Here is a 25,458-nt window from a genome sequence, read left to right as displayed (position 1 = left end):
GTTCTGTAGGTCCTTTTTACAGTAGGGATAGAGGAACATCCTGAAGCTAAATAACCGGCTTCACAATCTTTTGGCTTCATCTACCCAGATCATCAGCTGTCACTTTGTCTCAACTAACTTGAAATTTCTCAATACAGCCCACATATTAGCACTACTAGTATGGCCTCACACACCCCCTATAGTGGCAGAGTAAAAATGTCTCTCCACAGTTTACTGAGAGCTTTCAATCAATAAACTTCCTGGAACAGAAATTAGATTTTTTTTTGTTTCATAACTTATTAGTATTATGTGTGCATGTGTGTATAGATAGTTTACATTATATATATAATAGGTGAGTCTTGAAGGGGGGGGTGTCAAGAGCCATGTCTATTTTTTTTAGTAATATGACTAAATTAGCTGTAGGCACAACCCTAGACTAGTTTCTGACATTACCCCCTCAACTTCCTTCGACCACCACTAAAAGGTTTTAATTATTTTTTGTTTAATCCGTTTTTTTCTTACTGTTTTAATCTGTTTGTTTGTTGTTTTTTTTTCCGTCTAAAACCTGCATGTGCCTTATATTGAGGTGCGTCTTGTCTAATAGAAAAATAGGTTGAGATTTATCATGCCTGCCCTTGGTGAATACCTGAAAGTGTTCACTAATTTTTAGCTCAGTTTACTTAAAGTGTGGGCAGGGGGCATGCCATGGTGGGGAGGAGCCGTGGCCTTAGTAAATGCGGTGCAGTGCACAGGGGCTGGTGTACTCGTACGCTAATTTGATAAATGTCCTCCCATAGTATTTAATATTTGGTATTAATGTACATTCTGTGCGACAAGAAAATATTAATGCCTGAGCATTTCACTTCCATATGGAATGCATTTTGCGCATGCAGTTGCAGAGATGTGCATGTTTTAATGCAAAAAGATGATGTATATAACCTTATTAATGTTTTTAAAATGGATTTTTTTAAATCTCTTATGTTAACTTCAACAGTGTTATATCAATGTTTGTGCTGCTCCCAATTTGGTCACAAATATATGCAGTGTCAGATTCTGTAACTATGGAAACAAAGACGTCTGGGAAGTTAAAATCATACATGTGTTTTTCCAGAAGAATAAGATCTGTTATGTTACCAGAAAATTCATTTAAAGGGAGTCTACCGCCAGCTTTGCTTGAATTGAGATGTTCACACATAGCGTTTAATTAGTGTTATTTATCCATGTTTTGCTGTGAATTGCACAGTCACAGTAAAATGGTGCTATTTTTTCAGCGATTCCATCAAAATTGTGGCAAAAGAGCACTGTTTTAACGTAAACTGTGCAATTTGTGGCAAAATAACAGTAGTCAACACTATTAAAGCTTGTGTACCATGGCTTGTAGGATCCTCGGATGACACACAGTTCTTTTAACGTTAATAAAGAAAGTTGTGTGGACTGTGATTGGTTACTGTGGGCAGTTAACACCAGTGTATGTTTACACCCTTTGATTAATCTGGGCCAACATCTCAGTTGATTTTGGGCCCAGAGCATGATAAACTCTGTCAATCTTAATTGCATGTTCTGGTGGCCATTGTATTATGCACCAAAATAGTCCAGAGCCCAATCTTCTAGCTGGGATAGGCTGATGTCCTCTGTCAAGCCCCTTTAAGTTATTGTATCTATTTCGATTTTCTGGATTGTAGATATGTGCTAGAATGTCAGCAATTTGTGAGACATTATCTTGTATTGCCTGTCTGTGTAAGTTTATCCCCTTAGTGAGAGCCGATACGGCTTTTTACGGCAGTCGCCAAGGGGCCTTATTCTGCTGCCATCAGCTTTTTACAGAGAATAAGGCAGCAGCAGCGGTAAGGCCCCCACCCCATCCCCCCAGGTAGCTGAGGGGTCGGGGCAGTGTGTGGGGTCCGTCCCGGCCATTACCGGCGCCGCTGCATGGTTTCATCTTCCATCACCGTGAATCCACGGCGAGGGGAGATGAAAAAAGGGTCCCCCCACCCCCCAGGTTAACCCCCTAGTAGGCGATCACTAGCCCCCCGCCCCCCCCCCCCCCCCCCCCCCCGGGTGGCCATCACATCCAAGATGGCCGCCCCCATCACTGTGAACAGAATACGTCTGTTAACAGTGATGGAAAAGTAAAAATAAATCAAAGCCCCATTTTCTCCGCCGCATATCGCAGTGATCAGGGACTACCCGGTGGGGTCCCGGAACAAGTGATCAGCAGTATATACTATATACCACTGATCGCCTCTTCCCAGATTAAACATTACCACCAGCACTTTGACTGTAACCACCCCAAATTGCCAGTTACACCCCCTCCAGATTGTCTGTAACCCCCCAGATTGCACGTAACCACCACACGTTGCCTGTAAGCACCCCAAATTGCCAGTGATCCCCTCCAGATTGCCCGTAACCATGCCAGTTTGCCATAACCACCCCAAATTATATGTACCCACCCCATATTACCTATAAGCACTTCAGTTTATCCGTAACCACCCCAGATTGTCTAATCATCAAAAAGAGAAGTATGCCAGGGCACTCACCAGTAAACGTGCTGTAATCTTTATTATATGAAAATTCATTGCAGGTTAAAAAGCAGGCAACAGAGAGGACGCTGTTGCCTGCTTTTTAACCTGCAATGAATTTCATATAATAAAGATTACAGCACGTTTACTGGTGAGTGCCCTGGCATACTTCTCTTTTCAATGATTACACACTTGCTATACTGCAACATGCAAAGTGAGCACCACCAGGGCTGTACAATCACCATCAATACAACTCCTATCTTCCTACGCATGAACCAGACCGCATGGAGGTGGTAGTGCCAGTAGCTGCTCCTTACATAGACACCCCAGATTGTCTGTAACCACCGCACATCGCCCGTAACCACAGCAGGTTGCCCGTCCCCAGATTACACGTACCCCCCCCCAGATTACACGTAACCACCGCACGTTGCCCGTGACCCTCTCCAGATTGCCACCCCAGATACCTGGAATCTTTTTATTGTATTTTAGTAACTGCGCTATTCTAATTGCTCCAGCAAATCAGCGCTCCTTCCCTTCTGAGCCCAGCTGTGTGCCCATACAGTGGTTTATGCCCACATTTGGGGTACTGTTGTACTCAGAAGAACCTTCGTTACAGATCTTGAGGTGCGTTTATTATTGGAAAAATTTTAGTTGTTTGTTTTTACTGGCCAATTTTGAATACTTTCCTCTAATATCCGTGGGGTCAAAACGCTCACCGCACCCCAAGATGAATTATTTGAGGGGTGTACTTTCCAAAATGGGGTGACGTTGAGGGGTTCTATTCTGCTGACACTACAGGGGCACTGCAAATGCACCTGGTGCTAAGAAACTTCTTCAGCAAAATCTGCACTGAAAATGCTAATTGGCGCTCCTTCCCTTCTGAGCCTGTCTGTGTGCCCATACAGTGGTTTATACCCACATATGGGGTACCATTGTATTCAGAAGAACCTGCGTTGCAAATTCTGGGGTACTTTTTAAACTAAAGGAACATATTATTGGAAAAATTTTAGTTTTTTATTTTTATTGTCTAATTTTGAGTACTTTCCTCTAATACCTGTGGGGTCAAAATGCTCATCCTACCCCAAGATGAATTCTTTGAGGGGTGTACTTTCCAAAATGGGCTGACTTATTTGGGGGTTTCACTCTGCTGGCACTATCGGGGCACTGCAAACGCACCTGGCACTCAAACTTATTCAGCAAAATCTACATTGAAAAAGCTAATTGGCGCTCCTTCCGTTCTGAGCCCTGCTGTGTGCCCATACAGTGGTTTATGCCCACATTTGGGGTACCGTTGTACTTAGGAGAACTTGCGGTACAAAATTTGGGGTGCCTTTTCTCTCATGTTCCTTTTGAAAATGAGAAACTTTAAACGTATATATTATTAGAAAATTTAAATTTTCCATTTTTTTTACGGCCTAATAGTAAATATTTTCCCCAAGCCCCTGTAGGGTCCAAATGCTCATTATACCCCTAGATTAATTCTTTAAGGTGTCTAGTTTCCAAAATGGGGGTTTCTAGTATACAAGCCTCCTTAATCCATTTAAAAAAATAACTGGTCCCTAAAAAAAATCAGTTTTGGAAACTTTCACGAAAATGTGATAATTTGCTGATAAATTTCTAAGCCCTGTAACACCCTAAAAAAGTAAAATATGTTTACCAAATTATGCCAGAATAAAGAGGACATATTGGTAATGGGACTTGGTAACTAATTTGTGCAATGACTTCCTTTTGTTAGAAGCAGAGAATTTCAAAGTTCATGAAATGCTAATTTTTCCCTGATATTTTTATGTTTTTCACAAAAAAACACACAAAGTTGTGACCAAATTTTGCCACTAACATAAAGTGCCATATGCTACGAAAAAACAGTCTCAGAATCGCTAGCATACGTTAAAGCATCACTCAGCTATAAGCGCATAAAGTGAGACAGGTCAGATTTTGAAAAATGAGCCTGGTCATTAAGTACCAAACTAGCTGCAGCACTAAGGGGTTAAGGTAGTTTCTACTTCCTCTTGTGACTACTCTACCTCCATTAATCTGTGTCCCATGGACTGCAGTTCTTGTTGTATAGTGGCCATGTCCTGTTTGGGTGGAGCCTCCAGGTGGGAGAATAAGGCGTTCACCTTAGGTTTTGTGGGGATAGCAGTTAAATGAGCCTTCCAATCCCAACCATCCATGTTCTCTGATTGTTACAAGGCTATGTCACTGACCTTGGTCGCCGCAGTACTGCATGGTGAGGCTGGCTCCTGATCCCAATATAGTGCTGTGTTCTCCCCAAGCACGTGACGGGGGACCCGTCCCAGGAAGATGGTCTCTGTGGGGATGCTGCTGCCAATGAGCCTGCATTTGGGACACCGGTCGGAGGGTTCGCAATGTGAGGGCAGCTATCTTGTCCAGAGAGGCTCGGGAGTCAGCAGGGAACACTGGAGCTGAGGAGGACTTGGTCCCGGAGGGGCTGCCATGAGCCTTGGTATCACTCCATGTTGCTGAGATCTTCCTCCTGCTTGTATGTCTGCTTCTGCAGATTTGCGTTGGCATGTCATTAAATCCTACATGGGTGTCTGAGGTTTGTAGTTAAGCAAGGTTGGTCAGGAGCCATGGGATCAAGATGTTCACTCCTCGATGACCAAGCCACACCCCCTGTACATTAAATTTTAGAAAAGGGGAAAAAATGCCTTAGGCTGGGTTCACACTGCGTTTTTTCAATCCATTTTTTCATCCGTTTTTTGCAAAAAACAGAGGAAGAACGGATGAAAAAACTGATGCATTGTGTGCATCCTTTTTATCCGTTTTTACATCGACTTCCATTGTAAAAAAAAAAACGGATAAAAAGAATGCAGTGTGAACCTAGCCTTACTGGTTATGGAATCTCATACCTGTTTTATACTAGGTCAAAAGCATACAGTTGTATCCAAATGTCACTTTTTTAGGGAGGGTTTGTTAATGTCTTATGGATTGTTTTTGTTGTTTTTCTTTGAATTATTACTACAAACAAAGTATATGTACTATTTCTTTTTCCCCTCCCCTGGTTAAACTTAAGTTATGTGTCTTTTTCCATCTGCACTGCTTAACTGTGATACTAAATATACTATATTTCACTCTACAGTTTTAAGCCCTGTCATTACTGTAATTTTGTATGATGAGTAGAGAGTTTGTCTAAAGCCTAGCCCCACTTGTAAAACCACTTTTTAGTAATCTGATAACAACAGAATATCTAATTACGTGGTGCAGTTTGTTATCCACAGAAATCCTCCCTTATGTCTGTACTGATTCATCAGCTACTATGGATTTCCTATATTAGTGACCACTCTGCCGATGGATAATTAAAGCCTATTCACATCACAATTCAGGGCTAGGCATGATTAAGGCTGTGTTCACACAGTATTTCTGTCAGTCCTTTTCTAACCAAAATCATGCAAATTTATAATGGAAACTTTTGCACAGTTTGTGTGTTCTACCCACTCATGGTTTTGGTTTTGGTTATAAAAAAAAAAAAAAAAAAAGACTGACGGAAATACTAGCCATACACCACAAAGCTAGTGTCATCATAAAGCTTGGCAGACCAATGGGTTACCCATTGAGTTTAAAAGGTATGTCAGCAACCGGGCCCTACCTGATGTGGTGACAGTGTGCTGTAGCTGGCAGTCCCCTAGTGAGCGTGGTACCATTTGGTAATTTGCCCTTGCAGCAGATTATGCACAATCCTACGGTACTAAAGTGTCAAATAGTTGTTTGTGCCACACCTCACCTCTCCTGCTTCCTCCGTCCTCTTCATGAATTATCAATGCTGCCCGGCCTCCTGCTCGCTAAGCTGTCAGTCAGTGTCTCTGATTGCAAATCAGTCCTCTGTAGACAGGTTATGTCTGAATGAGACTCTCCAATATAGTGGAATCTCTGAGCCCAAATGTGATGGAGATGTGGTCTAGGGGTAAGTCACCTGTCTAGAGACCTGCCAGCAGTTAATTCTTTGGTTCAAATCCCTGTTGAAATAGAGTGGATGGCTGCCATTTAATGGCAAATAATTGCTGTTATTTTAAAACAACGGCCGTTGTTTTGAAATAATGCCCATTATTTGCAATTAAATGGCAGCCATCCACTTAATTTAAACATTGTGTGAACATAGCCTTTCTACATTTCCAATCCACTCCTGGTTTTGGTTGCAAACACTGACCAAAATTCTGAGCAAAAATACTGTGTGTGAACATAGCCTTAAAAATTATACAATTATGAGAAAAAAATAAATAAATAAAGACCAATATTACCATCAGGGGATTTGAACCAAGTGATGAACTGCTGTCAGGTCTCCTGACAGGTGAGTTACCCCCTAGACCACAGCCCCAACACATATAAATATATATAACATACATTAGAACATCAAAACTTGGTTTAGATCAAAGAAATTATATAGGGTCCTTAACACCTTATTTTCCTATAATAAACCCATAAATCCACAAAAAATTATTTGTAAATCCAAATACATTTTTATTTAATCACAACAACCCGTGGTCTCATAAAACACACATACACAAAGACATATTAAAAACAGGAGGAGTCAGGACAATAATTACACAAATGCATGATTAGTTCTATTCACTTAGTATCTCAAAAAAAAATTGGGGTGTGAGCGCACACTAAATAATAAACTATTCTATGGAGTGCAGACAACCTCAGCAAAAAAGTTAAAGACACAAAACAAGAAAGAGAATCTGAGGATAATGAAGTACTGCACATCCAAAAATATATATAAACATGATTTTATTGTACAACAGATAAGAGAAAACACACAGAAAAAAACAAGAAAGGCTGTATACAGCAATAAAAACCCAACTCTAAGGGGGGAGAATACAATCAATCACCCCACCAACCGGGATCCCCCACATGAAAGAATATCACATGCCTAAATAGCAGGCATCCCTCCCATAAATCCCTACGGTAAACGGTACAACATGCACAAAAAAGAACATCAATACAATATATCAAAATATATATATATACATGTATGGTATATGTGCAAAAAATGTACAAACCGAATAAAAGACAGGAGGAGATGAGAGTGACCCCGGTGGGGTAGGGTTAGTACCGGGGTCACTCTCATCTCCTCCTGTCTTTTATTCGGTTTGTACATTTTTTGCACATATACCATACATGTATATATATATTTTGATATATTGTATTGATGTTCTTTTTTGTGCATGTTGTACCGTTTACCGTAGGGATTTATGGGAGGGATGCCTGCTATTTAGGCATGTGATATTCTTTCATGTGGGGGATCCCGGTTGGTGGGGTGATTGATTGTATTCTCCCCCCTTAGAGTTGGGTTTTTATTGCTGTATACAGCCTTTCTTGTTTTTTTCTGTGTGTTTTCTCTTATCTGTTGTACAATAAAATCATGTTTATATATATTTTTGGATGTGCAGTACTTCATTATCCTCAGATTCTCTTTCTTGTTTTGTGTCTATTCACTTAGTATGGCATAAATATCCCCAATGTATATAACAGTATCCCCAAAATATATCTACGTGGTATCTACGTTTTGCACTTGCTAAAGTGTAATCACAATTGTATATTAACTTAACTGAAAATAGCAGCAAATATGTATTGTACCAAAGAATATCTGTATCTGTAGAGACGATATTGCTCCTGGTAAAAGCAGTGGCGAAATGCATTGGGGTGTGAAGTGGAGGAGTCAGGACATCCAGGCAGGGTGAGTGCAATAGCCCCTGTATACTATCTGATGGTTATCAGAGGGGAACACTGATCCTGGCATTTGGTATTAACAAATGCATAGGATTATGTGCAATATATAGCTGTTTACATCTCCATTTGGATGCAATACATATACTTGTTGTGACTATATTCTTGGTGCAATAAATGGATGCTGCTATTCTTTGAAATTTTGGTGCAATACACAGTGGTTGTGTTATATAGTCTCTACAGATTATATAACACAACCACTGTGTATTGCACCAAAATTTCAAAGAATAGCAGCATCCATTTATTGCACCAAGAATATAGTCACAACAAGTATATGTATTGCATCCAAATGGAGATGTAAACAGCTATATATTGCACATAATCCTATGCATTTGTTAATACCAAATGCCAGGATCAGTGTTCCCCTCTGATAACCATCAGATAGTATACAGGGGCTATTGCACTCACCCTGCCTGGATGTCCTGACTCCTCCACTTCACACCCCAATGCATTTCGCCACTGCTTTTACCAGGAGCAATATCGTCTCTACAGATAAGTTTTCTTTGGTACAATACATATTTGCTGCTATTTTCAGTTGAGTTAATATACAATTGTGATTACACTTTAGCAAGTGCAAGACATAGATACTGCTTTATATATTGGGGATACTGTTATATACATTGGGGATATATATGCCATACTAAGTGAATAGAACTAATCATGCATTTGTGTAATTATTGTCCCGACTCCTCCTGTTTTTAAAGAAGTCTGGCGAAAATTTTCATTAAAGTATTGTATTGCCCCCCAAAAGTTATACAAATTACCAATATACACTTATTACGGGAAATGCTTATAAAATGCTTTTTTCCCTGCACTTACTACTGCATCAAGGCTTCACTTCCTGGATAACATGATGTCATCACCCGACTCCCAGAGCTGTGCGGGCTGTGGCTGCTGGAGAGGATGATGGCAGAGGGATGCTTAGTGTCCCTCAGTGTCCCCCTGCCATCATCCTCTCCAGCAGCCACAGCCTGCACAGCTCTGGGAGTCGGGTCGTGACATCACCATTTTATCCAGGAAGTGAAGCCTTGATGCAGAAGTAAGTGCAGGGAAAAAAGCACTTTATAAGCATTTCCTGTAATGGTGATTTGTATAACTTTTGGGGGGCAATACAATACTTTAATAAAAAATTTTGCCAGAGTTTTCCTTTAACCCCTTAAAGGACAACTCCCGCGGGACCCCCCCAAAAAAAAAACACACACAGACACCATACTCACCATCTCTCCAGTGACGATCGCCACTCGATTCGCCCGCCGTCCGCCTCTCCGTCGCCGCCGTCCGCCATCCAGCGATGTCTCCAACTTCCGGGTCCAGGGGATGGAAAAGGCTGCCAGTGCGCTTGCGCACCGGCAGCCTTTTCATTGGCTGGAGCGCATCACATGGCTTCCAGCAAGCTCAGCCAATCAGGGCTGAGCAAGCTGGAAGCCATGTGATGCGCTCCAGCCAATGAAAAGGCTGCTGGTGCGCATGTGCACCAGCAGCCTTTTCATCCCCATTCACTTTGCATGAAGACGCCGAGGAGGAAGAAGACCCGGACCGCCCCTCGGCTCTGACGTCGTCGTCACCAGATGCCGCCCCGGAGAAGAGGACCGTGACGATCGTAATAGGTAATGTATACATTCCTTAACTTCCGGGGTGGGGGGTCGGGGGTCCGAAAGTGGGGGAAGGGGGCCAGACCGGGTATTTAACCACATTACAAAGTTATATAACTTTGTAATGTGTGTTAAATGAGCAAAAAAAATTTTTTTGTGGGAGTTGTCCTTTAAGGTCAAAGCCAATTTTCGTTTTTGCGCTTTTGCTTTTTCCATTTTATGTTTAAAAGTCCATAGCGTTTGCATTTTTTCACCTAGAGATGTATTTGAGCGCTTATTTTTTGCGAAACCAATTGTAGTTTGCAATGACAGGCATTATTTTTCCATAACATATGCTGCGAAACCGGAAAAAAATCATTTGCGCTGTCAAATTGAAAAAAAAAAAAGAATTTGTTTTGATTTCGGGGAGTTTTGCATTTACGCCGTTCGCCCTATGGTAAAACTGACTGGTTATGCATGTTCCTCAAGTTGTTACGATTACAATGATATATAACATGTATAACTTTTATATTATTTGATGGCTTTTAAAAAATTCAAACCATTGTTAACAAATATATATTCCTTAAAATCGCTCCATTCCCAGGCTTATAGCGCTTTTATCCTTTGGTCTATGGGGCGCATATAAGACTTTTTGATCACTTTTTATTACATTTTTTCTGGATTTGATGCGACCAAAAATGCGCAATTTTGCACTTTGGAATTTTTTTGCGCTGACGCCGTTTACCGTGCGAGACCAGGAATGTGATTAATAGTTCGGGCGATTACGTGCGCGGCGATACAAAATATGTTGATTTATTTGTTTATTTAATAATTTATATTTATAAAATGGGAAAAGGGGGGTGATTTGGACTTTTATTAGGGGAGGGGATTTTTTATTAATAAAAACACTTTTTTACTTTTTTTTTTTTTACATAAACTAGAAGTCCCCCTGGGGGACTTGTGTATATACAAAGCACTGATCTCTCATAGAGATCAATGCTATGTATATACACAGCAAAGATCATTGTAATCGGTGATAGATTGCTATGGCCTGCAGGCCATAGCAATCTATTGCCGAGCCGGGATCAGCGTTAGTGCGACGCTGAGTGCCGGCCCGGCCAGAAGAACGGATGTCCCCGTTTGACAGCTGCATTGAAGTGCTTAATTAGCCGGCGCGGCAACGGGACCTGCGCCGACTAATAGAGGCACTGCCCGGCTGCAGATTGCCGGGATCTGTGCTGTTCAGAGCGGGTCCCGGCGGGGACCCTGCTCTGAACACCCCCCGCGGCACCATGACGTACCAGGTACGTCATGGGTTGCTAAGGGGTTAATATGTCTTTGTTTATTTGTGTTTTATGGGACTACGGGTTGTTGTGATTAAATAAAAGTTTATTTGAATTTGCAAAGAATTTTTTGTGGATTATTTATGAACATTTTTGTGGATTATTTATAAATAGATTTTGGCTCAGAGATTCAATTATATGGGTGGGTTCACACTACGGAATCCGTGCAGATAAATTCCAGTCTATGGGCAGGCTGATTCCGCTATCCCGCAAAAGATTTGACATGTCAATTCTTTCGGCGGAATTTGGAATCCGCCTTTGCATAGTATGGTGTCTATGGCATGGGCGGAGAGGCGCGTGGATGTGAGCGTATACTAGCGACAGAATCCGATGGAATTTATCTTCATGGATTTTATAGTGTGAACCCGCCCTAGTGTTTCTTTCAGACATAAACTCCTTATGGTGCGTTTACACAGAAAGATTTATCTGACAGATTTTTGAAGCCAAAACCAGGAACAGACTATAAACAGGGAACAGGTCATAAAGGAAAGACTGAGATTTTTCCTCTTTTCAAATCCATTCCTGGCTTTGGCTTCCAAAATCTGTCTGTGTAAACACACCATTACAGAGGACTGATCTGCAATCAGAGACACTGATAGACAGCTGAGCGAGCAGGAGGCTGGGCAGCATTGATTATTCATGAAGAGTGAGGTGTGCCAGAGTGTAGAACAAACAACTCTTCTTCGACACTTCATTACAGTAGGAGACAAGAGATTGTGCATAATCCACTGCATAGAAAATTCCCAAAAGGCACCATGCTCACTAGGGGACTGTCAGCACCTTAGGTAGGGCCTGGGAGCTGACAGATTTCCTTTAACAGACCACATGAATTCCTGGCTGAGGTGATTTTTGGTGGAGTGCCGGGAAGGATAAAAGAAGTAACATGCTCTCACCTTTCCTGCTTAATTACTGATGTCGGTAACCTGCAGCTTTGGAACCTCCCGATTGCTTCTGAGTGGGGACTTGGGATGTGACATATCAGGCCCGCTTAGCCAGTCAGCAGCTAAGGTGGGGCCTGTATTTATCAGCATACTCCTCCCCCCTAGTATCCTTGTATCCTTATGTATACTGAGTATGTAGCCCTGATGTGAATGAGGGTCTTACAGACAGAGTAACCTCTGTCACCAGAGCTAGTACAAATCCAACAGATATTTGAAAATTAAAACATTACATGTCACTGTTTGGTTTAAGTTGGCCACATTATGTAACTTGTTAAAGGAGGGTTTGTCTTTAAATGTTAAAAAAAATATATATATATCTTGTTTACTGCTCTTACCTTGCTTACTGACACATGGTAGCCATAGTGCATAGTGCCATACATGCACTCTTATATGTGCCTTGTCTTAGAGGTGTTTTCTATTAGTACTTTTTAGATACTTTTTCAGTTGCTTCATTTTGAGAATGACGCAGCCGTGAATTGATAATAGATTTCCCAGCCACTCCAGGCTGTGTATTATTGTCATTTTCCTGCAGTCTGTGGAGGGCAGCGCAGGTACACACAACCCTTTGGCTATATATAGTTTAGAGCTCCCTGTCTCTGGATAGCTGTGCAGTGGAATGTAATTGTTTTCACGTCACTCGCAGGGTTAATGAATCATTGACAAGGTAACCTGCAGTCCCACCCTCCGCTAGGTGTAGTATCAGCTGGCACTTCCTTGCTGCAGTTGCTATGAAACTTACTGGGAACATACCATTCCCATGCAGTGGGGGAAGACAAGATTATAAAAACATTATATTAACGCTGGTTAAAAACAAACAGGCTCTAGAAAAAAATTAATGTGGATTTTAAAATATATCAATATTGTTCTGGCTGCTTGTCATCTATACATCTGTCTGTAGTCTACATACAGGTATTGTAAGTGCTACAGGTGCTTCACTTGGGCGTACTCCAGTCCCTGCTGGTTATACTTAGGTGTCAGCGGTGAGAGTGCTTAGGTTTAGTCACTTGCTACAAGTATGTGAGAGATCAGGGATGCCGCCCCATAAACGGGGCACCTGCTCTGCCACCTATGAGGCCCCTATGGGGCCACTCTACATGTAACCATTAGGATCCCTGCAGCCATTTATTAGCTGATTGTTCTCCAAGCCTTGGATATTGCTGCCTCTAATAATGTCCTTTATTGATGAGGAAAGCTATGAGTGTGACTGTGAAAATGACCAGGAGATGCCATATGATGATACTGCTGACCAGCTCGACTTTGTGGAGGAAGGTAATTGGATGTGCGCTTGCTACATTGGCAGATACCTGGCATGTATAGTATAGGATGAAGCACTTGTTGTAACTAATAATGTAGATTAACGTTATTATTGATAAAATTTATTTTTTTACACTATTTTTTTGTTGTTTATATGTTATATGTGTATATATATATATATATATATATATATATATATATATATATATATAGTGTGTATTTATGTGTGTGTGTGTATATATATATATATATATATATATATATATATATATATATATATATATATATATAAATATATGAATGAGGTGTGTGTGTGTGTGTGTGTGTTTCTGTTGTAACTTTTTTAGCTTTTGTTCACACTTGCTGGAATACTGTGTTTTACTGTACCCAGTAAGTAATCATAGCAAATCTACCAATACCCATCATGGGTCCTAAAGCAAAATCCTACAGACAGAGCGTATATTCACATGCATAAACTGGCTTACACAGCTGAGTGGGGTTTGCAGAAAGCCATGCACATGCGGCAGATACTACCCCATTCAGACGATTAGACCAGAGTTTCCTTCAGTATTTCTGCCGTACTTTCTTCTTAATCAACATTTTACTGTTTATCAAACCATGCTTTATGATCAGAATCATGCAATATGTTAAACAACACAGTTATACAAAAAAGAGTAGGAGTGTTTAGGATCACAAAATTACAAAAGGACAAAAAGGGATTATACCTAAGGCTTCCCTCAGACACAACACAACTGTCACATTGGGTTTTTTGGGGTTAGAAAATGAACGAATAAACACCATGCGTTTTGGCTTTTTTTTTTTTATTATTTTATTTTAAACCATCTAGTCTGGTTCCAGCCTTATGGTCCTAGGATGCCTTAGAATCTGAAGTATTTTATTGATAGGCTACTTTCTCATTGCACTTTTTAAACATATACAGTGGTACCTTGGTTTAAGAGTAACTTGGTTTAAGAGCGTTTTGGTTTAAGAGCTCACAGTTTTTCAAAATTGTGACTTGGTTTAAGAGCATTGCTTTGGTTTAAGAGCTCTCTGTACTGGGTGGGAGCGCAAGTGGAGGAGGGGCATGGCCTGCATAGCGGGGTCTACACCACTGTACTCTGACCCAGGAAGTCTCCCTCACCTTCCAAATCATAGCAGGTCCACTTCAGGCTGGGGCTTGCATCAGGGGACAGGACTGTGGAGGTAATCTCCTCATAGCTTTAACCCCTCTCTTCCCGGACAGAGAGCGCTGCTATACTGTGCCCATATCTGCCCTTCTCATTCCTTCATACTCCCTGCAGTCTCTGTCAGCCCTGGTGTTTCCCATCTTCTCCATTACTGTACAGTAACTTATAATTTGACATAGTCAGCTGTTTCTGAATGTTTGTTTCATTTGTTTTACATGTTGTTCAGAATAATAAATCATTATTTTTGGGGCGTGGAACCAATTGTCTGCATTTCTATGAATTCTTATGGGAAAATTTGCTTTGGTTTAAGAGTGGATTTGGATTACAAGCACAGTCCCGGAACGAATTATGCTCGTAATCCAAGGCACCACTGTACTTAAATGGGTACTCAGGGCGCTCTGTTGCCACCAATATCTGTGTCGGGACCTGAAGGACTGCCCTGCAGTTCCTGATTCTCTGCTGTGATCATCCACTGCCGCACAGCACTGTACAGAGTAGGGTTGCGTCCCCCTAATGGTACTTTTACACGGAGCAATAATTCGCCCGATCGCACGATTAACGATTTTGAATGAACAATGTTTTTTTTTTTATAACGATCAGTGTTTAGACGGAACGATACATCAAACGCAATATTCGATATGCGATCGTTTTGCTATCGTTTAAGCCTATCTCACACATAGGTGAAATCGCTGAAAGACTGTTTACACTGAACGATTTGCGAATTTTTTGTGAACGATCAACGATGATTTGAGAGCATGTTGTAAGATAAAAATGAACGATTTTTTTGCTCTTCGTTTGATCGTTCGCTGCTTTTACACGTACGATTATCGTTCAAATTAGACCGTTATCGTGCAAAAACGAACGATCAATCGTTCCGTGTAAAAGGACCATAACTCTGTCAATTCTTTGGGTGGACAGCTGATTGAGTTTGAGAAATGCATTGAGTCAATGGGACAGGTAGAACTTCAAGTGGAGTCTGCCACTTGAAATTTCTCACTATATTGCGTAGTGTGAACATACTCTTACTCCTTGCTGACTCCCATAGTGTAATGTAGCTTTTTATCCTGCTCTCTCCCACATATTGTACAAGCTGTATTGTATTCTGTAAAGAATCACACTCCAGTTTCTGCTCTCCCCACATGCTTTGTTTAGTCCTAGTCATGTCTGTGAGTTTTTGTGCTGTGAAACTGGTTTCTCATCCAGTATGTGTTGTTGTTCTTGTAGAATGCTTATATTATATCTCCTCCTTGACCATATTTGTATGTGTCATGTGTGCTGTATATGGTGGCAGTAATTTTACTGGGATAGTATCGAAAGTATTAAATTGCTATGGTTATATTTCAGTTAGAATATTTTGTCTTGCAGCATTGCAGTTACATATCCAAGAGTTATCTATAAATGTCTACGTTTTTTTCCCCCTGTGTTTGATTGTGGAGTTTCAGGATTCTTAGAAAGCTGATCAAAATGTTCCCCCCCAAAAAGCTAGTGCTGGTAGAGGCAGGCTCACTCTGATAACATAACTGGCTGCTATATGTATATGAACTAGCAGATCTTCTCATGACTTAAGCTATGTGCACACTACGGAATTAAGGGAGAAATTTTAAGTGGAGTCCGCACAGCAGGTTCCCCTTGAGGTTCTACCTGTCCTGTTGAATGTGATTTCTCAAGTGCAAACCGTGATCTGCTTCATTCCATAGTGTGCATGCACCCAAAGGGTGGGTTCATAATACCGAATTCTCGCGGATAAACTCCGCGGAATTCCGTCGGCTGGCCGCGTGCCTTTCCGCCGGCTCCATAGACACCATTCTATGGGCCGGCGTATTCTGCTATCCGCCGAAAGAAGTGACATGTCACTTATTTCGGCGGAATACGCCGGCCCATAGAATGGTGTCTATGGAGCCGGGGGAAAGGCGCGTGGCCGTGCGCGCGGACATCCTGCGGAATTCCGCGGACATTGTCCACGAGAATTCCTCAGTATGAACCCACCCAAAGGGTGCAAGATAGGTTATACATGTATATTAGACATAGAGTGGTATAAGGAAGGAGAGTTGGTTTAGAATATTGTTTTTGTTACCCGGATAACCACTTTAAATACTGTTGTCTGTACATAGCCTAGGGCTTCGGTACGCATGCCCCCTAAAGACACTACTACCTGAACAAAATATGAAGCATCATTCGTGACCCAATGCCAGGAACTGGAGTGCTTCTGACTAAAAGAGAACAAATCTCTTCAGAGACAATGCTAAAATAGACTCCATACAGTGTAATAGGTCCAGCTTTCAGGTAACAGTTTTCCTATAGTGTATGTGCCCAGAAGGAAATCATCTGTGTGTAGCTATGAGGTGAGCTTTCCTATTAATTAGACTGCCACCTTAAAGAAATGAGATACAATAAGATAAGATCTGAGATACAATAAGATAAGATCTGATAAACACCATCTACTCCGGCAGTGCCACTTCAGAGCTTTTCACCTGTTTCTTTATTTACTGTGCTGAATTGGTGACATACCTATAAAGCTAGGTTCACACTGTGTTTTTGCAATCCGTTATATTTTTCATCCGTTTTTTGCAAAAAAACGAATGAAAAAAACGGATGCATTTGTGTGCATTAGTTTTGATCAGTTTTTCCATTAACGTCCATTATAAAAAAAGAAAGGATCCGTTTTTTTTGACGGACACAAAAACGTTGCTGACACTATTTTTGTGTCGGTTAAAAAAGTATCCGGTTTTTTTGGAAGTCAATGGAAAAATGGATCAAAACGGATTGCAAAAAAGCAGTGCTAGCCTTAGCCTGCTGCATCCAGTTTCTGGCCTCACCATAGACCAGTGATTGGCTACAGTGGATACATGGATATATGGCTTGCCATTGCTGCTGACAAGTAAACATTTCCTCACACCAGTTAGATAATAGAAAACCCCTTTTAAAATGGGTACTTTTGTGAATTATTATTATTATTTTTTTTTTTACAAATCAACTGGTACCAACATGTTACACAGACTTGTAAATTACAGTGGTACCTCGGTTTAAGAGTAACTTGGATTGAGAGCGTTTTGCAAGAAAAGCTCACAGTTTTTCAGAATTATAACTTGGTTTAAGAGCATTGCTTTGGTTTAAGAGCTCCCTCTACTTGAGCTTTACAGCACTGTAGTCTGACCCAGGAAGCCTCCCTCACCTTCCAAATCACTTCAGACTGTGGCTTGTATCAGGGGACAGTGGTAGAGTGATAGGATGGCACTCTGCGGTAGTGGTGGCGCTCTTGGCAGGCAATAGTCCAAGCAAGATAGTAAAGGAATATCCCGGCACTCACCAATATTCTTAGTGTACTTTTATTGCAGTGTCACATCATACAGGTACAAACAAGGGTGACGCTGCATTTCGGCCTGTGGCCTTCATCAGCTGATGAAGGCCACAGGCCGAAACGCTGTGTCGTCCTTGTTTATATATGTATGATGTGACACTGTAATGAAAGTACACTAAGAATATTGGTTAGTACCGGGATATTCCTTTTGTAACAGGGGACAGGACTGTGAAGGTAATCTCTTCATAGCTGTAACCCCTCTATGTGCCCACATATGCCCTACTCATTCCTTCATGCTCCTTGCAGTCTTTATAAGCCCTTGTGTTTCACATTCTCTCCATTCCTGCTATAATGTGCCTGCACTCACACTCAGCCATTCACACTGCTGCTATGATGTGCCTGCACTTACACTCAGCTATACACACTGCTGTGTATAATGTTTCTGTAAATGTCCTCCTGCACAGCTCTGTGATTCTCACTTCCTGATTGGTCCATACTGAACACACCTCCCTTCCCCATTGCTGTCATGTGACCACACAGACCTCTGACAGCAGCCCTGCTTCTCTATTCTATCCTGTTGTACTACGCTACTGCATTATGGGGATCTGCAGTTCCATCCTGTATCTACAAACTGCTGCTGTTTTTTCAGGTTAATGCACTTACTATACATTATATTCCACCTGTTGACTGCTATACTGTACAGTAACATATAATATGACATATTCCGCTGCTTCTAAATGTTTTTTTTTTGTTATGTTTTACATGTTATTCAGAATTAAAAATCATCATTATTTTTGTGAAGCAGGCACATTATAGCAGGAAAATTAGCTTTGGTTTAAGAGTGATTTGGATTACAAGCACGGCCTCGGGACGAATTATGCTCGTAATCCAAGTCACCACTGTATATATAAAAATCTCCAGTACTTATCAGCTGTTGTCTTACAGGAAGTGGTGTATTCTTTTCATCCTGATGTCGGGCTCTCTTTTTCCACCTCTGTCCATGACAGAAACTGTCCAGAGTAGTAGGAAATCCTTATAGAAATCTATGCTGCTTTGGACTGTTTCTTTGATAGACAGATATGGCAGCAGAGGACACTATTTCAGACTGGAAAAGAAAACCCCTCTTAAACGCGGCTATTCATAGCGATCGCAGTGTTTGAAGAAGTCAGTGACAGGATAAAAACCTGTCACTGACTGATCGGGTCCCCAGCAGCATGGCTCACTGGATGGATCACTTGTACTGACAGGCTATCTATCTGCTTTCCAGAAGTATAACTTCTAGCAATATGAAAGTACAGTATAATAGGCATGTCCCCCAAGAAAACAACATATCCTACAGCAGACTGTGTTGATAAGCAGCATGTAGTGGAAATACCAAACTTCTCTAAGTTTGTGCTATTATATGTGACTGGGGTCATAACTATACAACCTTTTTATTTAATTTATTTAATTTACATTATCTAATTGCAGGTAAATACTTTGACTGGCTCATTACCAGAGAGCGGTCACACACTGCACGTCTTGCTGATAAGTCCGTCAATAAGTGGAGGTTTGGCTTAGTGACTTGGTATTTATTACTCACTTGTGTGTTTCCCTAGCACATGCTCTTTCTTACAGCACTGATTTGTTTCCATGGGAACAATGGTTATTATTCCTTGGAAACTCATTTGTCAAAGCCGTAATTATAAAGAAATTGTTTCTACAGAAACAAGTATGCTTCTTGAGAAAGTACTGGTTAACTATATACATGCTGTGTGTGTATGTGTGTGTGTGTGTGTGTGTGTGTGTGTATATATATATATATATATATATATATATATATATATATATATATATATATATAAATTTTTTTTCTATCTTTCTATCTATCTGCATATGCCTAGGTATGGCGGTCAAAGCTTGTTAGCTCTCCACCCGTACCTTTACTTAATGTACAAGTAGCATCAGCTTTTAGATACCATGTTGTATTCTTAAAATTGGACGTAGAGTAAACTTATTTTATTGGCTGCTCAGCATTGACCGGTGTCCAGCCCTTTTGAGGTTTGGAACACCTTGCCGCATGTTCTAGGCACTCTATTTTCTTTTCACACCGAGGATTTTTAGGGATTTTTCCAATAACATTCAGTGATTTTATTTATCTACACTGAGTGCTAGATCACGTTGTCTTCTGTTGGATTTATTTCCTTGTGGACTTAATAGCCTGCACCTGGATTAGGATCTGTTCACTTCACATTTGGCTACCCTTTCTTTTTTTCTTTTTTTTTTTTTTTTCAAATTGATCCCTTTACAGAATTATTGCTTTTCAATTGGTTTTTGTGTCCATCCTGGTTAAAGGGGAACTCCAGATAGAGGTAAAAAAAAATGTAAACTTCTGCAAAAGCATATAGCATTACTTACCTGTCTATCCCAGTTTTGAAACAACCAAAATCCATTAGTTTTGGGGGGTTTTGTTCTGAATTGTGTTTCTGTACTTCCTAGTTGATCAGTTCCCAGAATGCAGTACTGGTTCCAGAATGCAATGCTTTCCCTCAGCTGTTCATCACAGTCCTCCACCCTGCCCATTCCCCACCCAAATCTTTTGCAGAACATCTAGGCTGTGTTCACACATTGCAGTTTCATTGTGTTACTGAATTATTTGCAGTACTTTATCATTTCATTGTTGTCCCACGCACACAGCACACTGTATTTTCTTACTGTAACGCTGATATTGGAATAAAGTAAGGAACTTTTTGAATTTAATTAATTTTTTTTTTTTTATCTCCACGCACGTATTATGATCAGGCATCTTTTATCTTTAAAGTTGAGTCCCACATTGAGGACTTTATCTGATATTATCTTACATGGGATATACTATTTATGCCTTGTTTTTAATCCAGGTGGGATTGGCAGAGTCGGCTCTGATCCTCTGTGCCGTTTAGCATAATTTAATTGTGTTGTTGCATCATTTTTGTGAAGACGTTGCAGTACTGCAATGACACTCCAACATGTGTGAACATAGCCCTAATTTCCCTGCAGACTTCTGCACAATCACTAAAGTTGCTGCACCTGCTTCTGGCTGGTCAGAGATGGTGAATCACTCAGAGCATTTGGGGATCCAACCAAGCCTCCTTTGACATCACGCCCTGCCCCCCCTGTCTGCATCATCAGCCTGGGCTCAGCAAACACACACAATGTGAGACAGACGCATGGAATATTTTGTTTCCTAGGCGTAGCTTCACACATACTGTATTGCAGCAGATTTTTTGGTAAGGATCCTCGGCAGATTTGATCTAAATAACTGAACACAGCATAAAATCTGCACCATCAAATCTGCTGCAGATCTGCTGCGGATCCTGTATGTGTAAACGCACCCTAAGGGCCAGTTCACACTGAGCAAGATCGTCGGAATTCTGCAGCGGAAATTTCCACTGTGGAATCCTGCAGTGCTCAGTGTGCTGCTGTAAGTGAATGGAGAGGGTGGGCGCTCGTCCGCTCCCTCTTCTCTCTGCTCAAAGAACTCGCATGTTAGTTCGTTGAGCGGAGAGCGGCGGCAGCGGACGGGCGCGCTCCCTCTTAATTCACTTTCAGCAGCACACTGAGCACGGCGGGATTCCGTGGCGGAAATCCAACGATTTTGCTCAGTGTGAACTGGCCCTAAGGGGGGAAAGCAGTGGGAGCAGTTGAAAATGCTAATTGTCACAGAGGCCAGTTTTCTTCACTTCTGGATGTCAAACAGCTACCAGTGTAGCAGAACTGTACAGATATGGTAATACATTGTATAGACACATCTATATAACTTTCAATGTACTTTTAATAGAAAAACTGTTTTTATGGGGAGTTCCCCTTTAAATGTCAGTTTGTCTCCATCTGAGTTTTCTTCAGGATCCATTCACATTTTTTTCCATGACCAATCTGCACTTTCCATTGCATCCTGTTGAGCCATCCATGTTTTCTTAATAAAACTTGCTATATTCATCAATGTCAATTATCAGGACAACTTCATTCCCCCCCCCCTAATTTTGTATGTACTGTTCAGCAGTGAACAGCAGATCACCATGCAGAGACTTGGCTGTAGAAAAAGTGACAGAGGTATATGTGTCCACCAGCACTCTGCTCAGTAGGTTGATGTGCTCATTTCTTTACATAAACACCAGGTTGCACTATACCATGTAAGTACATTGAATATGTAATTTATTGGTGGGACATTCCCTTGGTGGCTGTACTTAGGGCTAATGCACACGGACAGTGTTCTGCGGACTGGACCTGGTTGCTCCCAACATCATGATTATGATGTGCAGAGCTCCGACGCTGTTCGCGCTAGTGTACTGACACAAGGTGGTGTTTACAATAAAAAAAAAAAAAAACATGTATACTTTCTTACACACTGCCACACCTGTCCATGGGTTTACGTGTGAAAACAGCACACTTGTGTCGATTTGGCTTCTGCATTTCAGCTGAATGCGACAGACTGCTTATGTGTTTTCACCATTGAGGTTTTTCTGGCTTTTGTATTAATACATTATTGTGAGTTAATTGAGGAATGAGCAGCTACAAAGAGCCTTTCAATCCCATTGATGATAATGAGCATTATTTTCCCTTTGGTTTTACTGAAGGGGAATAGAAGGCCTTGTCCACAAAAGACATCACCTTCAGTCTTCCCCTCCTCCAGGTAATACAGTTGTTCTAGATGCTGTGGTGCTATGGTGCTAACAGTCCCCAGGGAAACTACTTGGAATGAACAACCTTGTCGTTGGGAAATGGTTTTCCCTCATCTGGCTTTCTTACTCCGCTGAGCAACTTTGCTGTCAGGAAAGCGATTTATTTAGTTTCCATCTCTTCAGGTACAATCCCATGCTCAGCCCTTTCCTTTTGTTTACGGCTTAGCTCTAAAGGCAAAGCATTAGGTTGTATCCCAGATTTAGCAGTTTTTGCTTGTCAACCCAATTAAATATGGCGACTTAATTTTAGTCCTTGATTGATTTCCATAATGGTGCGTTTACACAGGCAGATTTATCTGACTGATTTTGGAAGCCAAAACCAGGAATGGATTTGAAAAGAGAAGAAATTTCAGTCTTTCCTTTATGACCCGTTCCCTGTTTATGGTCCGTGCCTGGCTTTGGCTTCAAAAATCTGTCAGATAAATCTGCCTGTGTAAACGCACCATTAGATGAACATATCCACAAGAGATCCACAACTGTGGTTACTGCATTGACATACCAGGTCCTAAAATCAAACTGGCTGTAGTACTTTTGTAGTTTATGTTAGTTTAAGGTTTAATTAAATTTAACATAGAAACCAACGTAAACTGTCCATACCATCCAATCATAGCTTAGCTTTTATCTTATTACCAAAACTGAAATCTGTTTACATTGGTTTAGGTTTTTTATACCTTTTGATAATTCTGGGCCGATATATTTTGGTGTATTTTTGCTCTAGGAAACTTCGCATAGACAATACATAATAATTCTGCCATGTGGGAATTTGGCTATGCTACAAACTTTCCTAACCTGGGCAGGTCTTTCTCACAGCTGTGTCTTTGGATGAAAGTAATAACCGCCAGCCATTTCTGGTCGAGGGACCAGCAGTAACACAATCGTTGAGATTACATCATTTGGTATGACAGCTGTCAAACAGTGTGACAGTATAGAACTGTATAACACTTGAGCTACTGTAGCTGCTGTACGAATGGATAGATTACATGGACCCTTGATGGCAAACTCTGTCTGCTCAAAAGTCTTGTGATCTTTGACTTTTTGTACAAGTCACTTATAATCTTTGCTTCATGTACAGTAACATGTATTACCCTTCCTGTGGTTTATTTCTCATTTGGTTGCGGTGTGTACTGTTCTGTAAGCTGAGAACATTAGCATAGTCTGGTGTATTCTCTGAGCCTCTGAATAGTATTGGGACATGGGGTATTATGAGGTTCTTTGCTTGTTTGTACTAGCATGCGTACATTGTGGAGTGCCATAGTAACTCTGGTCTGAGCACAATACTGTGCCTTTTTGGCTTCATGTTTAAAGCCACCATTGTATGGACATAGACATTTAAGTCTGCAGCTAAATAGAAAGAATGACCAAATTAACAAAGCAAATGTATATTTCTGGCATTCTATTGTATTTACAAAAGTAATCCTTGTACATCTGCCTGAAAATCAGTATTCAAATTGTACCTTTGCTTTCAAGCAGATAAGGCTGGGTTCACACTACGTTTTTACAATCCGTTTTTACCCATCCATCCTTTGCAAGAAACAGATGAACAACTGATGGAAAAATGGATGCATGTATGTGCATCCGTTTTTCCATTGAATTCCACTATAAAAAACGAAATTAAAACAGGTATGTTTTTTAACGCACACAAAAACGTAGTCAACCTCATTTTTGTGTCCGTTAAAAAAAAAAACGGATTTGTTTTGTTTTGATTTTTTTTTTATAATGGAATTCAATGGACAAATGAATCAAAACAGATGCACATACATGCATCTGTTTTTTTTCCATCCATTTTTTTTTTTTTGCAAAAAACTGATGAAAAAACGTAGTGTGAACCCAACCTAAGTGGGGAGTAGGATTCTCATTGCGCCCATATTCCTATTTCATAATAACAAGTTTTTCATGAAAAGTTAGATGTAAGACATGAAGGCTGTTAAATCGGGTATCTCCTTGATATGAATAAAAGCTTGTTTGTTGGTTTATCCAATCTCAGGTATATGTGCAAATCCTGCGACAGTGAAGGGCAGCACCAATAACCCATGATCAGAGCACAGCTCTGTATAAGACCCCTTAAACAAGCCCCAAGCTTTTAGATTGCAAGCATTGGGCAGCAGTCTGCCCATCTAATGCCACCCTAGAGGGTTAAGGCCCTATTCCACGGGTCGTTTAGAGGAGCAATATCGTTCGTATTCGGCCGATACGAATGATATTCGTTTCGTGGAATAGAGTGCAACGATCAGCCGACATCGTTCATGTCGGCTGATCGTTGCAGTCGCTTGTTTTTCAACATGTTGAAAAACAAGCGACTGATATAGCAGCGATCTGCTGCCGTCGCTCCGTTGAATAGGAGCATCGGCAGCAGACGCTGCTATATCCTATGGGCTGCCCGGACGATCAGCGATCCCCCGGGCAGCCTCCCCAGCAGCTCCCCGCCGCCCCTCCCGCACTCACCCGCTCGCTGACGCTGCGCTGAATAGCGGCGGCAGCGAGCGGGGAACGAGGAGCAAACGAGAGCTAATAGCGCTCGTTTGCTCCTCCAAACGACTCGTGTAATAGGGGCATTATTCCAGTAAGAAACAATCATCACCAATCTACTGAACCCACTGTTGACCTTCACACTGCTGTCTCTATAGTTCACATTTAGCATTTGTAAGGAGCAGCAACTTACATCAAAGATAGTCATTCCAGTCATGTATTTGGGGTTTTAGTGGCAGTTTTTTCAGTCAAAGACAGAAATGGATTCAGAAGAAATGAGAAATGTAAATAAAGCCCCTACACTTCTTCTGTCTGCTACCTCTGCCTTTGGCTGAGCAGATTTGCTGTTCAAGACTGCCAGAAAACTGGTCGAGAGCCACTGTGGGTGAGATTAGGACAGGGTTGTTGCTTGTCACCTTCTAGGATAAAAGGCAAGCACTGGAGACAGCACA

General features: G+C 41.2%; 1 protein-coding gene across 7 annotated transcripts in view; it reads left to right on the top strand.

Annotated features, from left to right (window-relative positions):
• The window catches only part of TRAK1 (trafficking kinesin protein 1), a 152,282-nt gene that overhangs the window by 80,128 nt on the left and 46,696 nt on the right, over positions 1–25,458 (top strand). Inside the window, exon 1 of one of the 7 annotated variants that reach the window (XM_069958356.1) lies at positions 13,085–13,373. The exons of the other annotated variants lie outside the window; for them this stretch is intronic. Coding sequence (XP_069814457.1) covers positions 13,274–13,373 — 100 coding nt within the window. The 5' untranslated portion in view covers positions 13,085–13,273. Of the gene's footprint in view, positions 1–13,084; positions 13,374–25,458 lie in introns of those variants that run through there. 7 annotated transcript variants of the gene reach the window in all.

The sequence above is a fragment of the Dendropsophus ebraccatus genome, chromosome 2 (assembly GCF_027789765.1).
Source record: "Dendropsophus ebraccatus isolate aDenEbr1 chromosome 2, aDenEbr1.pat, whole genome shotgun sequence".
Classification (NCBI taxonomy): Eukaryota; Metazoa; Chordata; class Amphibia; order Anura; family Hylidae; genus Dendropsophus; species Dendropsophus ebraccatus.
The sequence above is the reverse complement of the archived record's forward strand: the minus strand, read 5'-3'. Positions and strand labels throughout refer to the sequence as shown.